This window comes from Pavona decussata, unplaced genomic scaffold (genome assembly GCF_977016875.1).
Source record: "Pavona decussata unplaced genomic scaffold, jaPavDecu1.1 SCAFFOLD_87, whole genome shotgun sequence".
NCBI lineage: Eukaryota > Metazoa > Cnidaria > Anthozoa > Scleractinia > Agariciidae > Pavona > Pavona decussata.
Genome location: NW_028145504.1, coordinates 1,730,831 through 1,750,000, shown reverse-complemented (window position 1 = coordinate 1,750,000; position 19,170 = coordinate 1,730,831). Strand labels below are relative to the sequence as shown.

The following is a 19,170-nucleotide window of genomic DNA, read 5'->3' as shown; positions in this document are numbered from 1 at the left end:
TTTTTCTTAAAATCCTTTTACTAGTGCTAAAAGTTTCCAATTCATGAATTTTTCAGAAGCGATGTTTTATGAAAATTATTTGACATCGGATTTCCATACAAACACTGTTATTTCAGACGTGTTTGCCTACTCGTCAAAATGGCGTCGAAAACCGTGATAAGGCCTATTGAAACGCATCCAGTGCCTTGTTGATTGCAAGAACTCTGAACCTGGTATGATTCTAAACTGTTTTATTCAGCCGGCTCTATTGCTTCTAAGAGTAATTGCTTTGTACTTCCTCTATCTTTTTGACTACCAGAGAGATAAAATTTCTCGAGGCACTTTACGAGCTCGGTTTTCTTAGGTGGTTTTCTCCATCTCTTCAAGACGAGTCGAGATCTCTGTTTAATTGTTGTGACATAATGAATCAATCTAAGAAAATTCCGTTTGTAATTTCTGAGCGTTTGCTAGAATACGGGACAATACAAAATTCTAGCGAAAAAGACCTTGTTCCTGAACTGTAATCTAGTTGACTTCATGAACAAAAAAGAAAGCGGTAAAAGATTTTGGACTAACCATTACAAATCTTGACAGCAAAACAGCATTATTAATGATTTGGTGTACTTGCGAGGTCGTTACTTTTTGAAAGCGCTCTGCCATTTTTCTTCTCGACACACGAAATTACGTATATCGCAAGATATCTGTTATGTACGGACGACGTATATTGAGTTCAACATGACCATATTTGGGCAGTGTTACAATGTGTTGAATGATAGTGCAAGATATCTGCTGTGTAAGGGCGTCGAATATTGAGTGCACAATGGGCCATACTTGGGCAGTGTTACAATATGTTGAATAATAAAACAAAATAGCTGTTTTTAATTGCTGGCTCCAGACACAACGGTAGCTTGGTATTAACTTCGGACGCTATGATTTCTTAGAACGTTCGGTGGACATAGCTGTTTTACAGTATATTCCTCTCAGTGAACCCGCGGAAAGTAGTTCCTGGAATGCGTCCCTATTGCTGTGGCTAGACGGTCGGACAGACAGACAGGCAGAGATAGAGTAGTGCGTCTATGAGCCTTAGAATCAATGCTTTTGTATTTCTTCCCCTTTTTAATAGCTGAATAGCTACCTGCGGGCTCTCAAACTGAGTTGATTGCAATTTTGTTATTTATCCAATAACGTTGTTGTTGTTGTTGTTGTTGTTCAAAGGAAGAGAAAATAAAGAGAAAGACAGACAGGTCTTACCTCCGTCTTCGCTATCCACTGATATAACGCGATCGAGAGTTTGAGACTGGGCGTCTAATCCTAAAAAAGATAATAAACCTTAGTTAATTATCATTTTTCGATGATACTGTGGAGAGATGATGTAATAATAGCAATCTATACCACTTTTTGATAAAGTCGCGATTCTGACGTTCGCACTTTGAGCCACACACATCATCACTGACCGTGTCTTACTGAATACCAAAATTACACACGGTCCCCATTTATCTGAGATTCAGGACGTAGTCACTAAGCCACTAAGCTAGATGTGTTTGATTCGAAGGTCTTACGAACAAACAAACAAACGTCCTGATACTGACACGATACAGTTCTCCGCTACTTGCTGTGAAATGGAATATGAGTTCCAAATGGAGTCCGTTCGTTTGTGTGGTTTGTATAGTGCTACTGACAGGAGGATCTCAATAGGGTTAACCGTCAGCCGTCAAAAAAGTAGTTACTATTAGCCGTCAAACAATTTCAATGACAGTTTCAAATATCGCCATTTCAGCCGCTCATCCCGGACTTCTGGCTCTCAAAGAATCGTTTTAACTGGTAAACCAATTTCCATATACTCACTTTATGGTCTTTTCTACTTAATTTGCAGCTAGCTTCCGTCTGGAAATACTTCTGGTTTCAAAATATTAATGATTTACTTCATTGATAACGTGTTTCTGGACGAAAGACAATCTCCAGAACACGATTGTTAATATCAAAAAACACAAAAGTTAATATTAATTTTAACTCTTGATAACCGTCAACCGTCAAAGCTACATCCCCATTGAGGCCCTCTCACAGACCACATATGGCTGCGGAAAATCCTGAAAATTAGCTGCCCAAAAGTCATCTCTAACGAAAAACGTCGGGAGAAGACGAGGCGAATGTTCCACAACGGTGCATCTATGTGACAATTTTTTTTTCAATAATGAAGGGAGGATCAACGATTTTTGCTTAATTCTTTAGAATCTGAATACCAAAGTATTGTTCTTTGATTGCGTTGAATAATTCAGTTTCATATTCTTTAATCTTACTGCAGATCAAGAATAAGGATCTGATCTGTTCCTATGCTGAATGTGTGTTTGGGACCAGGGCCGTAGCCAGACTTTCAGGAGATGCGAAGCAATTGTTGCAAGCATCTAAGGCACAAGCCTCTAGCCGGGGGTCTGGGGCATGCTCCCTCAGAAATGTTTTTAATCTAGAACTCTGAAATGCTGGGTTTTTTTTCACTTCTTTGAATATTTCTTCAGAAAATCAGTCCGACTGATCAAGATTAAGATGGTAGCCTCTTTATTGTTTACAGGTCAACATTAGTTATACTCGTTCTCAGGCCGTGTGATGCTCCCTCGGTTGTTAAGGCCCAGGAGTGTGTGCCATTGATCCAAAATATCTCATTCCTTGCTAAAGCAATAGATTAAAGGCAGATTTAAAGCAAACCTTAGAAACAGGCAGAAGGAGGATTTGTGTGGTCAGTGATTTTGGAAGAGTAATCGCGAAATTAAATTCAATATCTTTTTTATAACTAATTGATATTTCTCAGTCTGCTCGTAAAAATGTCATGCTTAAGTTAATAGAGGCTAAAATCTTAAACGTGCTCGGTAAAGGAGCCACATATTTACCCAAATTATCGTGGGATCCTGGTATTGGACTCTGCCGCTGTGGTCTCCACAACTTATCCATCTTGAACAACAACTCTAGATCGCCGAAAACAATAATGCAAACAACAACGTTAAAATTATTATCTATAGTTTAATTGTCAATGGATCAAGTAGAGAAAGGGGGTAGGAAGCAACTTCCGGCCGCTTAGGTCGCGCAGGACCCTTGCCATAAATATTTCTAAGCCAAATTCCTGGGATAGGTAATCTCTTCTAAGGCTTCAAATCCCTGAAGTTGATGTGAAGATGGCGGACGTTTCGTGAACTGGTACTCCAGATTTTACTTGAAGTTGTGAGCTATATTTCCCTCTTTAAACTTTTCCATTGAACACGAGTGAAGTGAACTAAGAGACTCAAAAAGGACAATCTTTACTCATTTCTGCCATGCAATGAACCAAAATATGAAGACCATGACAAAAAAATATTCCGTTAATTCCGTTACAAAAAAATATTCCGTTAAGTCCGTTAGTTCCCATTCAATGTGCCTTATGTGATGATAATTTAAACTGAGATATTATCACTGCCCAATATGGACAGTGAAGGCATGATGATTAAAGGAAGGCAGGTGATTAAACGAAGGAAGTTAAGAAGACAGCAAACGAAAGAAAATTTAAGCGCTGTAAGCATCACCTTGCCCTCCAAAGACTAAAATTCCGCAAACTTCATACATAGAGAAATACGCGATCTTGAAAAGAAAATCGATCATGTACTACAACCAGTCTTCACAGGAAAAAAAATCTCAGAAGATTTAAAAGTTACGGAAACAAAGCCCTCCCTAGTAAACCAGCAATTCGTTGCATATGAATTAATATGTAATTCATGCGATGCGAATTGTATAGGCTACACAGTCTACACAAGCCGCCACCTCCACCTACACATTAAGGAGCACAGATACTCCGTGATAAGTAAACACCTTAAAGAAGAACACAATCAAAAGCCGACCAATCTTCATGAGCAATTTAACGGATTTCTTAAATGAAAACTTTATGACAAATAATTGACAATCAAACCTTTCATTTTTTATGAAGTGGATCTCTAGTAACGTTTAGGCATCTGAGATCGACAAAGTCTGCAGTGCTAGTTAAGTAATGATTTAAGCTTAAAGTTTTGCTCTCTCCCTAATTTGTTCGTCATGAACTGTCCAATTTCCACCATTTGAACTGTCGAGTACTTCTTGGAACTTATCCTTTCGATTTACCACTTCAAAGGGGTTAATTTTTTTTTTTTTTCTGAAAACGGTATATTTGAGTCTAAACATGTAAACATTATTGCCGCTAAAAGAAGCCTTCTTTCCAGCCCCCAGATCATGGCTATGAGAGGTCTCACTGGTGGAAAGACTCCATCCCCTCCCTCCTGACTTACACGCAGATAATGATTCTTATTAAATTGGGTGGTTTTTGATGAAGACAACGAGAACAATAGAGGACAAAAATATCCCTTCTAGGAGATAAGAGGGTTTCATCCAGGTTTAATTAGTTTATTCATTGCAGTTTGCGACTACAATGAAGAAGAAGAAGAAGAAGAAGAAGAAGAAGAAGAAGAAGAAGAAGAAGAAGAAGAAGAAGAAGAAGAAGAAGAAGAAGAAGAAGAAGAAGAAGAAGAAGAAGAAGAAGAAGAAGAAGAAGAAAAACGATAAACAAAAAAGATCGGGCTTGACGCGGCCTGCCCTAAGGGCATCCCTCGTAAAACGGAGCGCGACCGAAATATTGACTCACTGACCAGCGTAAAAAAGAAAAGCGGTAATGTAAAGGACAGGAAACATATTGCTATATGAAGGAACAAACAGGGAAAGCAATCATCAAGAAAACAAAATTAACACAAATTCTCCGGAAGTGTCTTTGCTGTTTGGGTGATACATGGAGAGGAAGTCGAATCGCGAAGCGTGAAATCTCTCAAAACATAAGACATTTACAAAGCAATTGGCTTTCAACATCGACATAATTTCATGCTGAAACGATATCATGCATAATCCTTTTTTTTATTTTCTTTTTGCGGAGGGTGAGTTCTCGCTCTGCGAAGTATGTTTATTACAATATTTTTTTTAAAGTCAGGATATGTAAACACTACGCAATACAAATGTACTCTTAGCCTCTCTTAAATTAAAGCCGATAGTCGAAATGACGTCCATTTTGTCTGTAAAACACTTTCCGCCGTCGATACTAATCGCCAAAAGAATTTCTTGACCGCTAAAACGGCCATATTAAACCAAAACCCGTCTTTGACGCGGTTTTGTTGTCAGGCAACTGGCGAACATTATCGCGAGATATATTCATTCATTTAAACAAACTTCTTTGACTACAGAAAGGTCACAGACAGGAGGCGCATAGTCTCCGACGCAGCCGTTCACTATTAAGCTGACGAGCTTGACTTTGCGTGACTAACCGTAACAAACGCTGACTTTTTCAGTGGAGTTGAGGGCCTCAAATCCAACGACCTATTGTTCAAACATTTCAGTGGCCAACTTTGTGGAAAGACATGTATTTTCGCAACCAATGGAAGGAAATAAGTTTTTGTGACAGGGTAGAACGTAGACTCCACTCTTCGGATTTTTCCGTGTTGCAAGAATTTCTTTTCCGTCTTCCGGTTATAAATTTGATCTGCGCAACTGTCTCCCATGAGGACACTTTTGCTTCAGAAAATGTTTTCGTCAAAGTGAAATGCCTGAGAAACTCAGTTCAATGCCTCGTTGAGTCAATGCAGCGAAGATTTAAGGTCCATTGCGCGTGAAAGTTATTAAAACAGCACACAGTCCGAACTGTAGTTTTGATTGCTGATATCCACACCTTTTCCTAGTAATGCGGATTCCGAGAAAAGAGGGAAGTCCTATTAGCCATGAGCTGATAACTTCTTAATTCTTTTAATATTGGCGGAGAAATTACACATAAACATGTCTCTTGATGATAAAAGCATGGAATATAATATTTCTGATCGTGCTTTCTAAAGTGTTCGCAGTCTTTTATTGATAAAGGATTCCTCAGTCACCTTCTGGATTCCATGCAATCACTATTAGCTGCTAGTCAAAGCGCGTCAGTCGAGTTCCGGTTTCATATTCGATTGGGTGACAAAGAAAGTATTACTGAATAACAATCCAGGATTTAACAGCACCTAAATCAAACTCTTCTTTAAAAACATTCGGAATCTTCCGTTGAAGGTCTGGTACGTAATGTTGTCGTATAGATTGAAAGTTGCATCACAAGTGATCTGTTCGTTCACAGACAAGAAATGCCCTGTTACAGTCTCACCTTATGCACGCGCTTATCGACGCTAACAAAGCAGAGATTCTAAAACGGAGAACGTAATTTCTTACCTCTAAGTAAAACGTCCCAATAGCTAGGACCAGTAGCCAAATGTTCAGCTCGTTGAAGTCCTTTTCCAACGCTGTTTTTCTAATCTGTTATCTGACTGGAGCTGGTGTCCTTTGGTATGGAAATTGGAAATGGGCGACAGGAAAGCTCTGCCACAGAGGTCACACTTGAGATTTTACTGTATTAAAAGGCGTTACCTATGGTTAAGGAAAGACAGTGAAAGTATACTATTAATAGTAAATCCTTTTGTGGTTTCGTGTTTCGGGTGTGTCAATCAAACGTTAAGTTGGTGACAGACGTGAATAAATACAGACTTTCCTTTTTCATTTGAGTGACTGATTTTCAAGTCATAATAGTAGGCTTCATTTCGTCATGGAGTCTGAGCGCGTGATTATGACGATTGTGGCTCTTTTTCTTTTGATTATTGCTATCCGGAAAGCTCAGCAGTTTCGATTTCTGGCTCTTTACTTTCTTCGTAAAACAAGATGCCCGGCTAATGGCATTACACGGAATGCTTAATGTAGCCCCAATTATTCCCCATTGTATGTTTCGCAGATATTTAAAAACTATCCTCCCTTGGCAATTGAAATAATTGTCTGAATGGTTTTATTCAGATATATTGCGTGATACTTATCGTTGTGTTACCAGAAATCATACCAGAAATAACTGTGCAATAACGTTATGACCCCGCTGAACTGGTCTGGCCTCCTCTAGCTCTAATCCTTCGCTTTGAATATTCGATCTGTTTTTGAAAGCGGAGTTTCTTCGCTGTGAACTCTCCCGATTTCCACCGTTTCAACCGGCGAGTACTACCTAGAAGCTATTATTTCGATTTACCGCTTGAAAAAGGTTTGTTTTCTCTCTGAAAACGGCAGATCAGAGTCTTAAATTTATACATGTGGCCGCCATTGAACAAAAACAACTTTTCGAAATGATGACTTGCTTTGACGTCACACAGGTAGAGATAAGTGGGTCCCCTCCCTTGTGATATACGCGCCGATAATAGATTTTGATTGGGCTGTTTTTGTTCAAGACAATCAGAAAAATAAATCCCTTCTGGGAGAGGGTAGAATTTAATCAAGGTTTAATGAATAAATCAAATAATGATTTGACGTCACACAGGAAGGGATGAGTGGGTCCCCTCTCTCGTGATATGTGCCCGAATAATAGATTTTGATTGGGCCGCTTTTGTTGAAGACAATCAGAACAATACATCCCTACCAGGGGAGGGCATATTTTAATGCATAAATTAATGTGGCGATTTCTGACTACGACGAAGAAAAAAAAAAGATACCCGACCGAAACCTAGAGACGGCCTGCCCTGCGGGCATTCCGTGTAAGAAGACATGAGATTAAAATTGCTCTACTTGCAAGGAAAATCCGACGGTAGAGGAGACGGAGAGCAGCTTTCGCAAGGCGAAGACGAGCAGCTTGGGTATATCCCAGACCGCAAGGCTGGTTTGAAGAGATGTATGAAAACCAGGTTATGTCATCCTTGTTGTAAAACTACGGAATGGTGGAGCTCTGAAATGAAAAGAAAAGAATCAGTCTTAACGTCAGAAGCAAGAAAAGGCTTTGACCTCCATTCTCGTTGCCAAGTTTGCGCGAGCTATGAGTCCAGTTGTGTATTAAAAAGGGAAAAATACTTCGGCACGCTTCGCAGCGACCTAGGGGCGTGACAGCGAGAATCGGCGCGCGTCTTCTAGTATTTTGCACCGTGGGAAATATTATTCACAAACATCTATTCATATTCAGTCAGTGGATTCGGTAAACAAAGACACAGTGATTCAGAACGTATCTCAGAGTTACAAAAGCAGTGGTTTTGATATGTGTGTTTACCACTCAGAAATGTAATTATACTTTCGATTGGACAACTTAAATTAAAACTTACCTTAAATTAAAGGAAAAGTTGCCTGACATGTTAAGTTCTTGTCAGAATTATTTCAGCAGAAGCGTCTCAATGCGATACAGACTTCAAGGTTTTGACAGCCGAAAGCACGTGCGCAGAGCGGGCGCAATCGAGGAGTTGCATGTTACATGTAAAAAAAAAAAGCGACAAGTTTTCATCATTCTAAAGAAAACAAATTTCAGATTAACTTGTGATAAGCGAAGAGGACCCTGGGAACGAGGTTGACCCAGTTAGCGGAGGTCCGACGAAGTGCGATTTCATCGATTTGCGTTTAGTTGCCAGTTCTTCGAGAAGGCTTTCAGGTGAAGCAATGGTCTTTTGCTTTTTAAGAGATGTGTCAAAGAGAATGTGTAAGAGACGGTAACTGTATGACCGTTGCTGGTGCTGACTGGAAAATCAATGAGAATATTTCAAATTATTTCGCTTGCTTACAAATGCAGTAAAATCACCCTAAAGGCGGGTTGAAAAGTTAGTTGCCTCCAGCAGACAGTAAGGTGTGACAAGATGGCGATGACTCGCTTTTATCGTGCTGTGACTTTACTCCTGGCTGGCACATATTTACTCCTAGCGGCCTATTCAAGCAGGTTTGGAAGCGGTGAATCGTTGCCGACGCGAACTCGCTCGCTAGACCATCCCATCTTCAAAACGACCGCAAGGATCCAATCTAGACGATTACTGCTCTCACTACTGTTACTGAGTGGAAACATCGAGCTGAACCCAGGACCACAATACAATAATCCTTGTGGTGAACGCACAAGACCCGTATAGAGCAACCAGAAGGGTATGAAATGCGACATGTGTGATATTTGGTACCATGCACACCAAGTGCAGTACTGTCGACTCGGCGATGTTGGAAATTCCTGCCAATACTTCACTCACATGAATTCGTCAACAATGCGGGGTTCGTAATTTTTCAGACTCATTCTTTAACGATTCTATTGATTCCCTGGCTTCATCAAACTCTTTTGAGCCACTACAGTAAGTTTCCATCGCAAATAGTACGCCTTCGCTCAATGTCCACGTAAAATTACAATAATAAGCAAAAATGCCGGTCGAAAGTTACGAAATGCAAATTGACTTGCCTTGTTGCCGTTAATTGTCAAAGCATCCAGAACAAAGTCGCCAATATTGCTGCAATCGTTGATCAATGTAAACCAGATATAATGCTCGGCAATGAGTCTTGGTTATACCCAGATATTAAGGACAGCGAAATTTTCCCAGATAATTACAACATCTATCGGAAAGATCGCATATCTGACAACCATGGTGGCGTTTCCCAAGCAGTGAAGAAAGATATTATCGTTACTCATCGTGATGATTTGAATACGGATTGTGAGATTATTTGGACCCAATGTCAGATCCAAAATAAGAGATCAAAATCTCTATTCTTTGCCTCCTTCTATCGCCCAAACAAGACCGAATGAACAGTCTACAAGAACTTGACTCATCTTTATTCAAAATAGGAGATAGATTGAATACAATGTAATCGTGCCGGGAGATTTCAACACCCCGGACCTCAAATGGAATCACCTTGAAACATCAAATTGCTCTTCAAATTCTGAACGACTGCTTGAAATCATCGATGGACATGGACTTACCCAACTAGTAAAAGAACCTACTAGAGATGACAACATTCCTGATCTTGTGTTGACAAATAACGTCAATATCATCAATAATGTTAGGGTAATCCAGGGAATAAGCGATCATGATATGGTTCTTTTTGAAGTGAACCTGGCGTGCAGAAGGGAAAAGCCAATTAGACGCAAGATTTACGTGAGGAAAAGGGCAGACACCACCCGTATAAAGAGAGAAATGCGAGACTTTGCGAATGATTTTAAGGAAATCAAGAATGAATCCGTGGACGCAAAGTGGATTATGTTTCAACAAAGGCTCACTTGAGTAATGTACTCCTGTATGCCGCACAAGTTCACTACCACACGCTATAACCTACCGTGGTTTAACCATAGCTTGAGAAGACAGACAAGGAGAAAGCAAAGGCTATACAACAGGGAGAAGAAATCTGGAAGGCAATCCGACTGGAATAAATTTAAACTAGTCAGAAAGCAATTACACAAGAACTTTAATAGGTCCAGGAACGATTATCTTTTTGATTTTTTCAGTGACTCTATAAAAGAAAACCAGAAGGCTTTTTGGTCACACGTCATAAAGTTAGGGAAGGAGGGCAGATACCCAAGATCTCAAAGTTGTAAATGAAATGTTTACCGAACCGAGAGCTAAGACAACGAAGAAATAGAGAATACCCCAGACCCTGGCGAAAGCCCTATTCCGACTATTGGATCAATAAACATCACAACTAGTGGAGTCGAAAAGCAACTTAGTGGGTTGAAGACAGACAAAGCGTATGGTCCGGATGGAATTCCTCCCTGGTTTTTAAAGGAGAATGCCCAAGAAGTATCAGAGGCTCTTACTGATATATTAAGATTGTATTGATACCGGAACTGTGCCTATCCAAAGGAAACACGCCAACGTATGTGCTATTCACAAGAAAGGAAAGAAATCGGATCCTTCAAACTATAGGCCCGTGTCACTTACCTGCATCGCATCAAAGGTACTTGAGCATATCGTAAACAGCTATGTTATGAAATATGGAATACTCACTGATTACCAAAATGGCTTTAGGGCGAAACGATCAACAGACACACAGCTCATATGTACCATTCATGAAATAGCAAGTGCTATCCAGTCCCACAAAACCATTTATGCCGCAATCCTCGATTTTTCAAAAGCATTCGACAAAGTTCCCTCATCGCCGACTCTTGAAGAAACTTGATAATTATGGAATTCCTTGCCCACTACATAACTGGTTCGAATCGTTTCTAACACAGCGCACCCAAGGAACAGTCTTAACACCGCTACTGTTCTTAAAGTGCCCGTAACGGAATTTTTTTTTATTATTTTCTTATCTGAATCTAAACATCACCCGAAGAACCTCCGCGAAAAAATTTTTCGATTTGCATAAAACGCCAACTTTTTATGAATTTTACAAATCTTTAAAATCCTATTTTATTGCAGTCAATCCGCCCCGCTGATAAGAATGCCGACGGGCTCACAATAGGGCCCCGTGACATAGTCTGTGACGTACATTCAGGAACTCTGGTGTCCATGCACTCATTTAACCTTCAGTGAAGTCTGTTCGCGGCAGAAAGAAAATCGTCAGATTCACCGGTAGGAAGGAAAAAATTAGCTCCAAATAAGTATATTCCATGGCAGAAAACTTATCTGACACGGAAAGTGAGCAAACCGCAAAAGAAAGTAGCTAGGACGAATTTGAAAGCGTCGAAGTCGAGGCGATAGATGGCGTCCACGAAACAAGTAATACGTGTGAAGATGATGATATACTCGAACCGTACGCGGACGAGCCGACAGCAGACGAAGGATGGCTAAAAAGATATCGCAAGGAACAAGAGGAGAAGCGACGACTCGAGGAAGATTTAACGAAACGCTTGGAGAATAGAGTGCGTGTTAGTGGATGGTAAAGTTCTCACCTTGCATTTTGCATAAGCGCTCTTCATTATCATCTGTCAAAACTATGGCCAAGTACTCACATACATTCGAACGAATTATTTTTCATGTAGGTGTACTTGTGGTAACTGTAGCCGTGATCTGCTAGCAAATATCAGCGCGTGCTACTGCTGCAAGGAACTCAAAGGCAATTGGGAAGCGCTGACTGGCGACATTGTTCTCGCGGAACTACAGGAAGGACACGTGTTGAACTGTGATAATAATAGCTTGTCTCGTTCTCTGAAATTTCGGCCGTAAATTTAATTGTATGATGGAAGTTGTTAGCTTGTTCAATGAACAGGTTAATTTCCTTTTTGTCACTGTCTCACGGTGAGAAAATGTCATCAATAAAACGTTTCCATTCTATTGGTTTTTTTTGCTTTGACTTGTCACTTTTGTTTTAATATCGGCCATATGTTTGCAAACGCAACGGCCATTTTTGTACCCATTGCAGTTCCATGGGTCTTAAGATAATTGTTTCCAACAAATTGGAACAAATTTTCCCTGAAGAATAAGTTTAAGTATTTCTTTGAGGTAGTGTGACGGTATAGGAGGTTTATTGCTGTGGAATACCTCGTATGCTTTGCATACTGTTGTAATTCCCTCCTCCTGTGGTATATTTGTATACAAGCTTGTTGTGTCCATTGATACTAAGATAGTATCTTGAGAGACCTTGGTCTTTCCTATAAAGTTTACGAAATCCATTGTATCTTTTAGGCGCATACGTCTTGCGAAATGTTTGAAGTCTAACAAGATGCTGGCGTCTAATGTAATTCGCGTCTGTCACCGGTGTCGGGACAAATTTGAGCCCTTTAGAAATAACGCTAACAGGCTATCGCTAAGTTGTTGGTTTGCAAAATTCTTTACGAATTTCTCGTGTTTTTCTCTTTGTGTCTCAATTCGTTTTTTAGCCAATTTTTTTCTGCGCTCTTAGCGCTTGTTATTTGTTTTGTGCCCTTTTTTATTTTGAACCCCCGTTGTGGTGGTTAGGTTTACAGAGATAACACTTTTCAACATTTTTATTCTTTGCGGAATCCTGCAACACATGTGCGTACAATATTTGTTTGAGCTCGTTGAATTCTTGCTGCAGTTTATCTACCTTATCTACATCGTGGTTTACAATATTTTCTGTGTTCGCCGAGTGCGACTGTTCTCGCATCGATCTATTTACATCAGTGCTAGCATTTGTGCTAGTATTTTTTAAGAGCTTGGTCTCAACGAAACTTCGCGGATCTCACGATCTATGAGAATAATTATATACCAAAATAATTATGCCATATTTTATAAAACTTGCGACTGAGTTAACAGTGAGGTCAAACTATAAACCTCAGAAGGTTACAACGCTTAGATTGTCACAAGCGGGTGTGAATATTTATCGAAAGCTTACCATTCGCTTTTCCCTGCTCCTCTTCGAAGGTGGCTCTTGGTCTTCGTCTTCCTTTCGCTTAGCATGTTTTGAAGGATAAACGCAAACGCCGATGTCATCCTACTTCAGTTCACGTTTTAAGTTTAAACCTGAATTCACCAGCCTTGTGAAATCCTCCTCATTGAAGTGCATCGAGCGCAAGGACGAGGTCTTTCCAGGCATCCACATCTTCCTCCGCTCCAACATAAAATCGATCCATTTCTTTCGCCTCCTCAGTCTTTGCGGGCATGTGGAGCAAAAGAAAGGAATCCTGTGCATGCTTATTCCATTCGCTTCGTCTTTGATGTTTCCACATCTCGCTGCAACACATCTTTCCGGCATTTTCGAGAAACGTGCAGAAATACCGCGACTTGTTTTCAGTGAGATTCAGAGAAAGGCTGAAGTCACGTGTTCCTGAATCTACGTCACAGCTCTTGCTAAACCGAGAGGAGACTAATGCGAATGGTGGGCCAAAATGGCGGCAAATTTGAACGTCTTATAAAATTCATTAAAAATTCGTGTTGAATGCAAATCGAAAAGTTTTTATCACTGAAGTTCTTAGGGTGATGTTTAGATTCAGATGAGAAAATAATAAAATTCCGTTATGGGCACTTTAATGTATATAAATGATTTACCTGATGGTCTAAACTCCACCGTTAGACTTTTTGTTGATGATGCGCTGTTATATGGGACAATTTGTTGTGATGAAGACAAAACCGATCTCCAAGATGATTTGTATAGATTAGAAGATTGGCAACATGAATGGCAGATTGAATTTAATCCTTCAAAGCGCAAGATTATGTGTTTTACAACCAGGAGAGATCCACCAAAGCGGGAATATGTATTCTGTGGAGAAATCTTAGAAGAAGTGGAATGTCACCCTTATCTGGGGGTGGTGCTCGATAACAAAATGAGGTGATCATCATATATTGAAACAATCACATCTAAGGCAAATAAAGTCTTGGCACTTATCAAGCGTAACTTGTGGAACTGTCCAAAGTCAGTGAAAGAAACCGCGTACAAGAATCTTGTAAGACCAAAACTCTAGTATGCCTGTAGTGCATGGGACCCACACTACCAGTAATATAAAGCCGCTCTAGAAAGGGTACAGTGGAGAGCAGCTCGCTTTGTCACTGGAAATTACGATTGAACAACGAGCGTGACGGAAATACTGCAAGACCTATAGTGGGACACACTTGAAACGATGAGAAGACACGCAAGGCTCTCCATTATATACAAGATGTGCCACGGCCTCCTAGATGGGGACTGGGGGGATTATTTGATAACAAGAAGAGAAAGGAGGACTCGGGGAAGCCATGATTATAAATGTATTGTACCGAAACGACATAAAGATATTTTTAGATTTTACTTTCTTTCCCAGGACGATAACTGAATGGAGCAAACTTCCAGGAGAAACTGTTTCCAGCCAATCTCTCTGTATTTTTAAAAGTAAACTAATTTTATTTAATTCTTATCGGTAGATTAACTGTTATTGTTATTTTGTATATTTTAGTATAGTTTTATTCATTATTATTCTAGAGTTGGCGTGATGTCCCATACGATTTTGCCGACATAATGATATTAAGATTTAGATTTAGAGTCCGCCAATTTTATCCGTGGCTTTGAAAGTAACGCCATTTGTAAATAAAGGGAGAACACAGGGAAGCGTCGGTGGGCCATACCTTTTTAATGTCTTCTTAAACGATTTGCACCCAACCGGTCTTGACAATGTATTCTTGACCAAGTTTGCCGACGATTCTAGTCTTGTGATAACCGTCAATGAACAAAGTGATAATTTGGAACCTGTGCACGCATTTTTTAGAGATAATTAGGCAACACGTTGATCAGGGACATGCTTTTCGAAGATGATGCAGCTCTTGTCTCTCGCACAGAACAGCAACTCCAGACACTCATGGACAGCTTCTCTCGCGCCAGCCAGGACTTCGGGATGACCATCAGTATCAAAAAGACCAACGTGATGGCCCAGGATGTTGAACAACCGCCATCGATCTCAGTCATGGCCGCATATTGCATGTTGTCCATGAGTTCACTTACTTGGGCTCCACAGTGAGGGACGACCTCTACATGGACACTGAGATCAGCAGACGCATTGGCAAAGTAGCCTCTACTTTCGCCAGACTGTCCAAACGAGTTTGGGAAAACAAAAAGTTGACCACTCACACCAAAGCAGCTGTGTACAAAGCATGTGTCCTCAGCACCCTCCTTTATGGTAGTGAGTCCTGGACACTTTAATCTGGCCAAGAGAGATGGCTCAACACCTTCCACATGGGGAACCTAAGAAGGCGCATCCTTGACATCAAATGGTCCGACCATGTAACGAACACCGATGCGCTAGCGAGAAGGGGACTTCCAAGCATGTACACAGTTCTCCAGCAGCGCAGAGTCCGCTGGCTCGGGCATGTCCGCTGTATGCCAGACGGTCGAATCCCCATAGACCTGCTGTATGGGCAACTTGCTGCGGGCTCTCGAGCTCAAGGACGCCCAAAGCTGCGCTTTCATGATGTCTGCAAGAGGGACCTAAAGTCCCTGGACATCGGAAACATGGGAGGCTTTGGCAGCTGACAGGGGCAGATGGAGGCATGAGCTCCACACTGGTTTGGCCAGTTCTGAAGACAAGCAGCGGCAGACTGCGGAGGAGAAACGCGCTCGTCTGAAGAATCGCCAACCACCATCTTCATCCAACAGCCGCTTCACCTGCACCACCTGTGGCAGAGTCTGTCGGTCCCGCATCGGCCTGCACAGCCACAGCAGACGATGCTCTAACCCAGGCGCAGATCCATGATCCTCCTAGATCCGCGGATGCCCATATATAAGCAACACATATTCTAAAAAACAACCGGTAAAATACAAAGCAATGTATGGCGTTTTTTTCCAAATTGAAGCTTTATTATCTCTGAAAAATTCATGGCTACCCCTAATTTTCTTTTTGGATACCAAGAGTTCTTGTGAGTTCTTCTATCTCCACATAGTTTCAAACCACGCAAACATAATTTTATATTAGAAGGCACCACCCATAGGAAACCCGAGTATCTCGAGATGCACAGAACGTACGCGCAGTAACAAAAGTAGGCACCGTCCTTAAAGTGTATATGACACAAAATCTTTTATTAGCTTATTAGGAAGAGCTTTCAAAATGATGAAGAATGGCATTTATTTTATTGCAATAGCATTCTTGGTTGCCGAGTTATTCAAGATTTAGGTTTATGCAAATTAGACAACTTGTGACGTCACAAGACTGACACAAAATGAAGGGAAATCACTCCTAAGGAGTGGATGTCAACAGAAACGATAACTCCCCCAAATCGCTTCCAATCGACTTTAAAAACAGACAAGCAACAAAGAATACAACAAGGAGTCAAGGTAAGTCAATTTTATTGAGAAATCGTTCAAATGTCTACGGTTTTAAATAAAGCCGTTGGTTTCCCATACAAACCTATATAAATTCAAATCTAACACAATACGCCCGGTACTGATCGCTACCAGTCACGTTTATTTCGTAACATGAGCTTGGGCCGCCTGTGTGCAAACTCGTTTGGAAACTTCGTTGTTCGGTAGAAGCTTACTAACGTTTCGGCATTCCTACTTTCCTCGAAAAGTCAGCCTTTGTTACGGCTCGTTAGGCAACGTTACGCTCATCCGCCAACATGACGGTTGCGTCGGAGACTATGCGCCTCCTTTCTGTAATCTTTCTGTGGGAAAGAAACATTATCGTGTAAACGGCAAACGTAAATTCGAAAATATTTTTAGGTACAGGAAAGTTTGGAAAGATTCACAGCAACTTGGTATTTCATCGTTGATGACGTAATGTTTTATTTTTCGGTTTACAAAACGTGACACCTAATGAAAATTTCGTACAGCCGGTCTACCGGTATGTGGATTAAATTTCGGTCAAAATGCTTGGCTCAATACTTTTGCTCAATATTTGCAAAATTGAACTTCTTTCTTTTGTCAGTTAAAAAAAAATTAAATGCTTTAATATGTCTGAGGAGAAATTATAGCCTCGAACGCCAGTTGTATCTGTATTTTTTTAATGCTCGTTTACCCCGTGGAAATAGCATTTACAAAGTCTTTCCCAAGAATTGTAGCTGAAGTTAAAGAGGCTGATGGCTCAATGACTGGAGGAAATCCAACAACCAGTAGCCGCGCCTGAACATATTGAAACACGCCGGCTTACTGAAGAAAACAAAAAAGGTGAATTAAACTAACAACAGGTGTGCTAACTTACTTGTCTTACTTGGTGCTTCTCCAAGATCAGGACTACTCATCTCCTAATTACTTTTTTTCTTGTCAAACGGATGCAACGTGTTGATGCATCATAGTTCAATCCAACAGTTGCACTTGTTTGGCCGCGATGCTACACGACGTTGCATGATGTTGGATGACGTTCAACGAAGTTTAATTTCCATCAAACATCGTCTTCAATATCATCGAACATTTCTTTTGTTCTTAAGTGTGAATAACACTGTTGCACTGATTCGTTTGGCCACCTCGTTTTACATCGTCCAACAATGTTGGATGATGTTGCAATCGTTTGGCCGGCCTTTATAAGACCTGCAACAGCTGTCAATTTCGAGGTCATAGAAATGAATTAAAAGTCATGGTAAAAAAGTCATGGAATCTTCTTTTCTACTTTCTTTGTTATCCCTGGTTTAGTTACAGTCAACCAAACAGTGACGCTGATGTGGCGAGGACCAGTAACAACGCCCGTAATGGAGAGCCCACCCCCCCCCCTCCCTCTTACAATAGGTGTTCGCCTTGTGGGCATTGACCGTAAACTATTTGCTAGTCGACTGTGGGAAGTCAGTGGATGGTGCGTGATGAAGAAACATGGTAAAAAAAGAATGAGAGATAGAGCTATTTGTGCGTGGAGTGGAGGCTTTCGCCATGATATAATCCTTAGTCCGGCCCATTTCGGAAAATGTGTTTTTTTTTCGCTTGATTTACCTTGCGACGCAGACAGAATCAACTGCGGTTTATAAACCGCGACAAAGTACACTTTTTTTGGTCTCTTTTGGAATAAGAGTGGACGGAATGTTAGTGATACCCCTTTAGATACCTCGATTTGGAACAATAATTGATCAAGAATTATTCTTTTCTTTGAAAGTTCTTAGAGAATATTATCTGCCCTCAGGTATTGAATGATTGGACATCAAGTATCAGCCCAGGACTTCCTTTAGAAGGTATAACAATCGTTGTAACAATTTCGCGTCAGTTTGAATCAACCTCAGCCCATGTAAGTTCGATCTGTTTTTGCCAAATATATGTTTTATTGCGTTAAAAAAAGAGAATCAACGATTTTTAGGCTTTGCTGGTTATACTGTCCTATCTCGGACACACTATCGATCGAGGTAGCGGGACAGTGATAAAGACTTTCCCAAGGAGCAGAACGGAGCGGAATGGTATTCTAATGTTTCTAGAATGAGAATAGATAACAAAAAAGAATGCGCTAAAACGTCATTCGAAGTATTCTCACTCTTGGATGGTTTCCAAACACTCGTGCCCTATGTTTCCAAGCTGCCAAATTACATTTAATTTAATACATTAGCCCGAATGGCCTGTTCCTTTCATCTCACCACAGGTTTGCCTCTGAGTGAGTTCGTGCACGAAAAAAAAAAAATTAGCGTGGTCGTTTTATTTGCAGTACTATTTTTGTGAAACAAAGATCGTGTAATGGCAAGAGATATTGTATGTTGCAATTGTGTGATATATTTTGAAACTCTTCATCGCAGTCATGTCGTATGGCAGACAGTATGGTCGTGTCCTCCGATAGCCTGTGTGGCAGGCGTAATCCTGAGGGGGAGGGGGAGGGGGAGCGAGAAAGAAAGAAGAGGTGGGAAGTCCCCCTTCTCGTTTTCTCTCTCTCTCTCCCTTCCCCTTGCAGATAACGCCTGCCACGCAGGTTAGTCTTTTGATAAAATACAATTGTGCCCGCTCAAATGAAAACTTTTCGGTAGTACCCTCTGGCTAAGCTGTGCTGTTTGCTTAGGAAAATGTTTATAAAAAAACTGGGAACTTTGTCCCGTTTTCAAATGTTTGCGTTCTATAGACAGGATAAACTACACAGCCGTATTGAATTTTATCCTGCACAATCAGATTTCCCGCAGGGAATAT

The 19,170-nt window shown here is 40.7% G+C and overlaps 1 protein-coding gene across 3 annotated transcripts in view; it reads right to left on the bottom strand.

Moving 5' to 3' along the window:
• LOC146474711 (uncharacterized) overlaps positions 1-6,377 on the bottom strand; it is a 25,424-nt gene extending 19,047 nt beyond the window's left edge. For all 3 annotated transcript variants that reach the window (XM_085116496.1, XM_085116498.1, XM_085116497.1), the window contains exons 1-3: positions 6,205-6,377; positions 2,862-2,936; positions 1,231-1,290 (exon numbers count right to left, since the gene is read on the bottom strand). In XM_085116496.1, the coding sequence (XP_084972622.1) occupies positions 1,231-1,290; positions 2,862-2,922 (121 nt within the window). In that variant the 5' untranslated portion in view covers positions 2,923-2,936; positions 6,205-6,377. The remainder of the gene's footprint in view (positions 1-1,230; positions 1,291-2,861; positions 2,937-6,204) is intronic.
• Between the last annotated feature and the right edge of the window lie 12,793 nt (positions 6,378-19,170).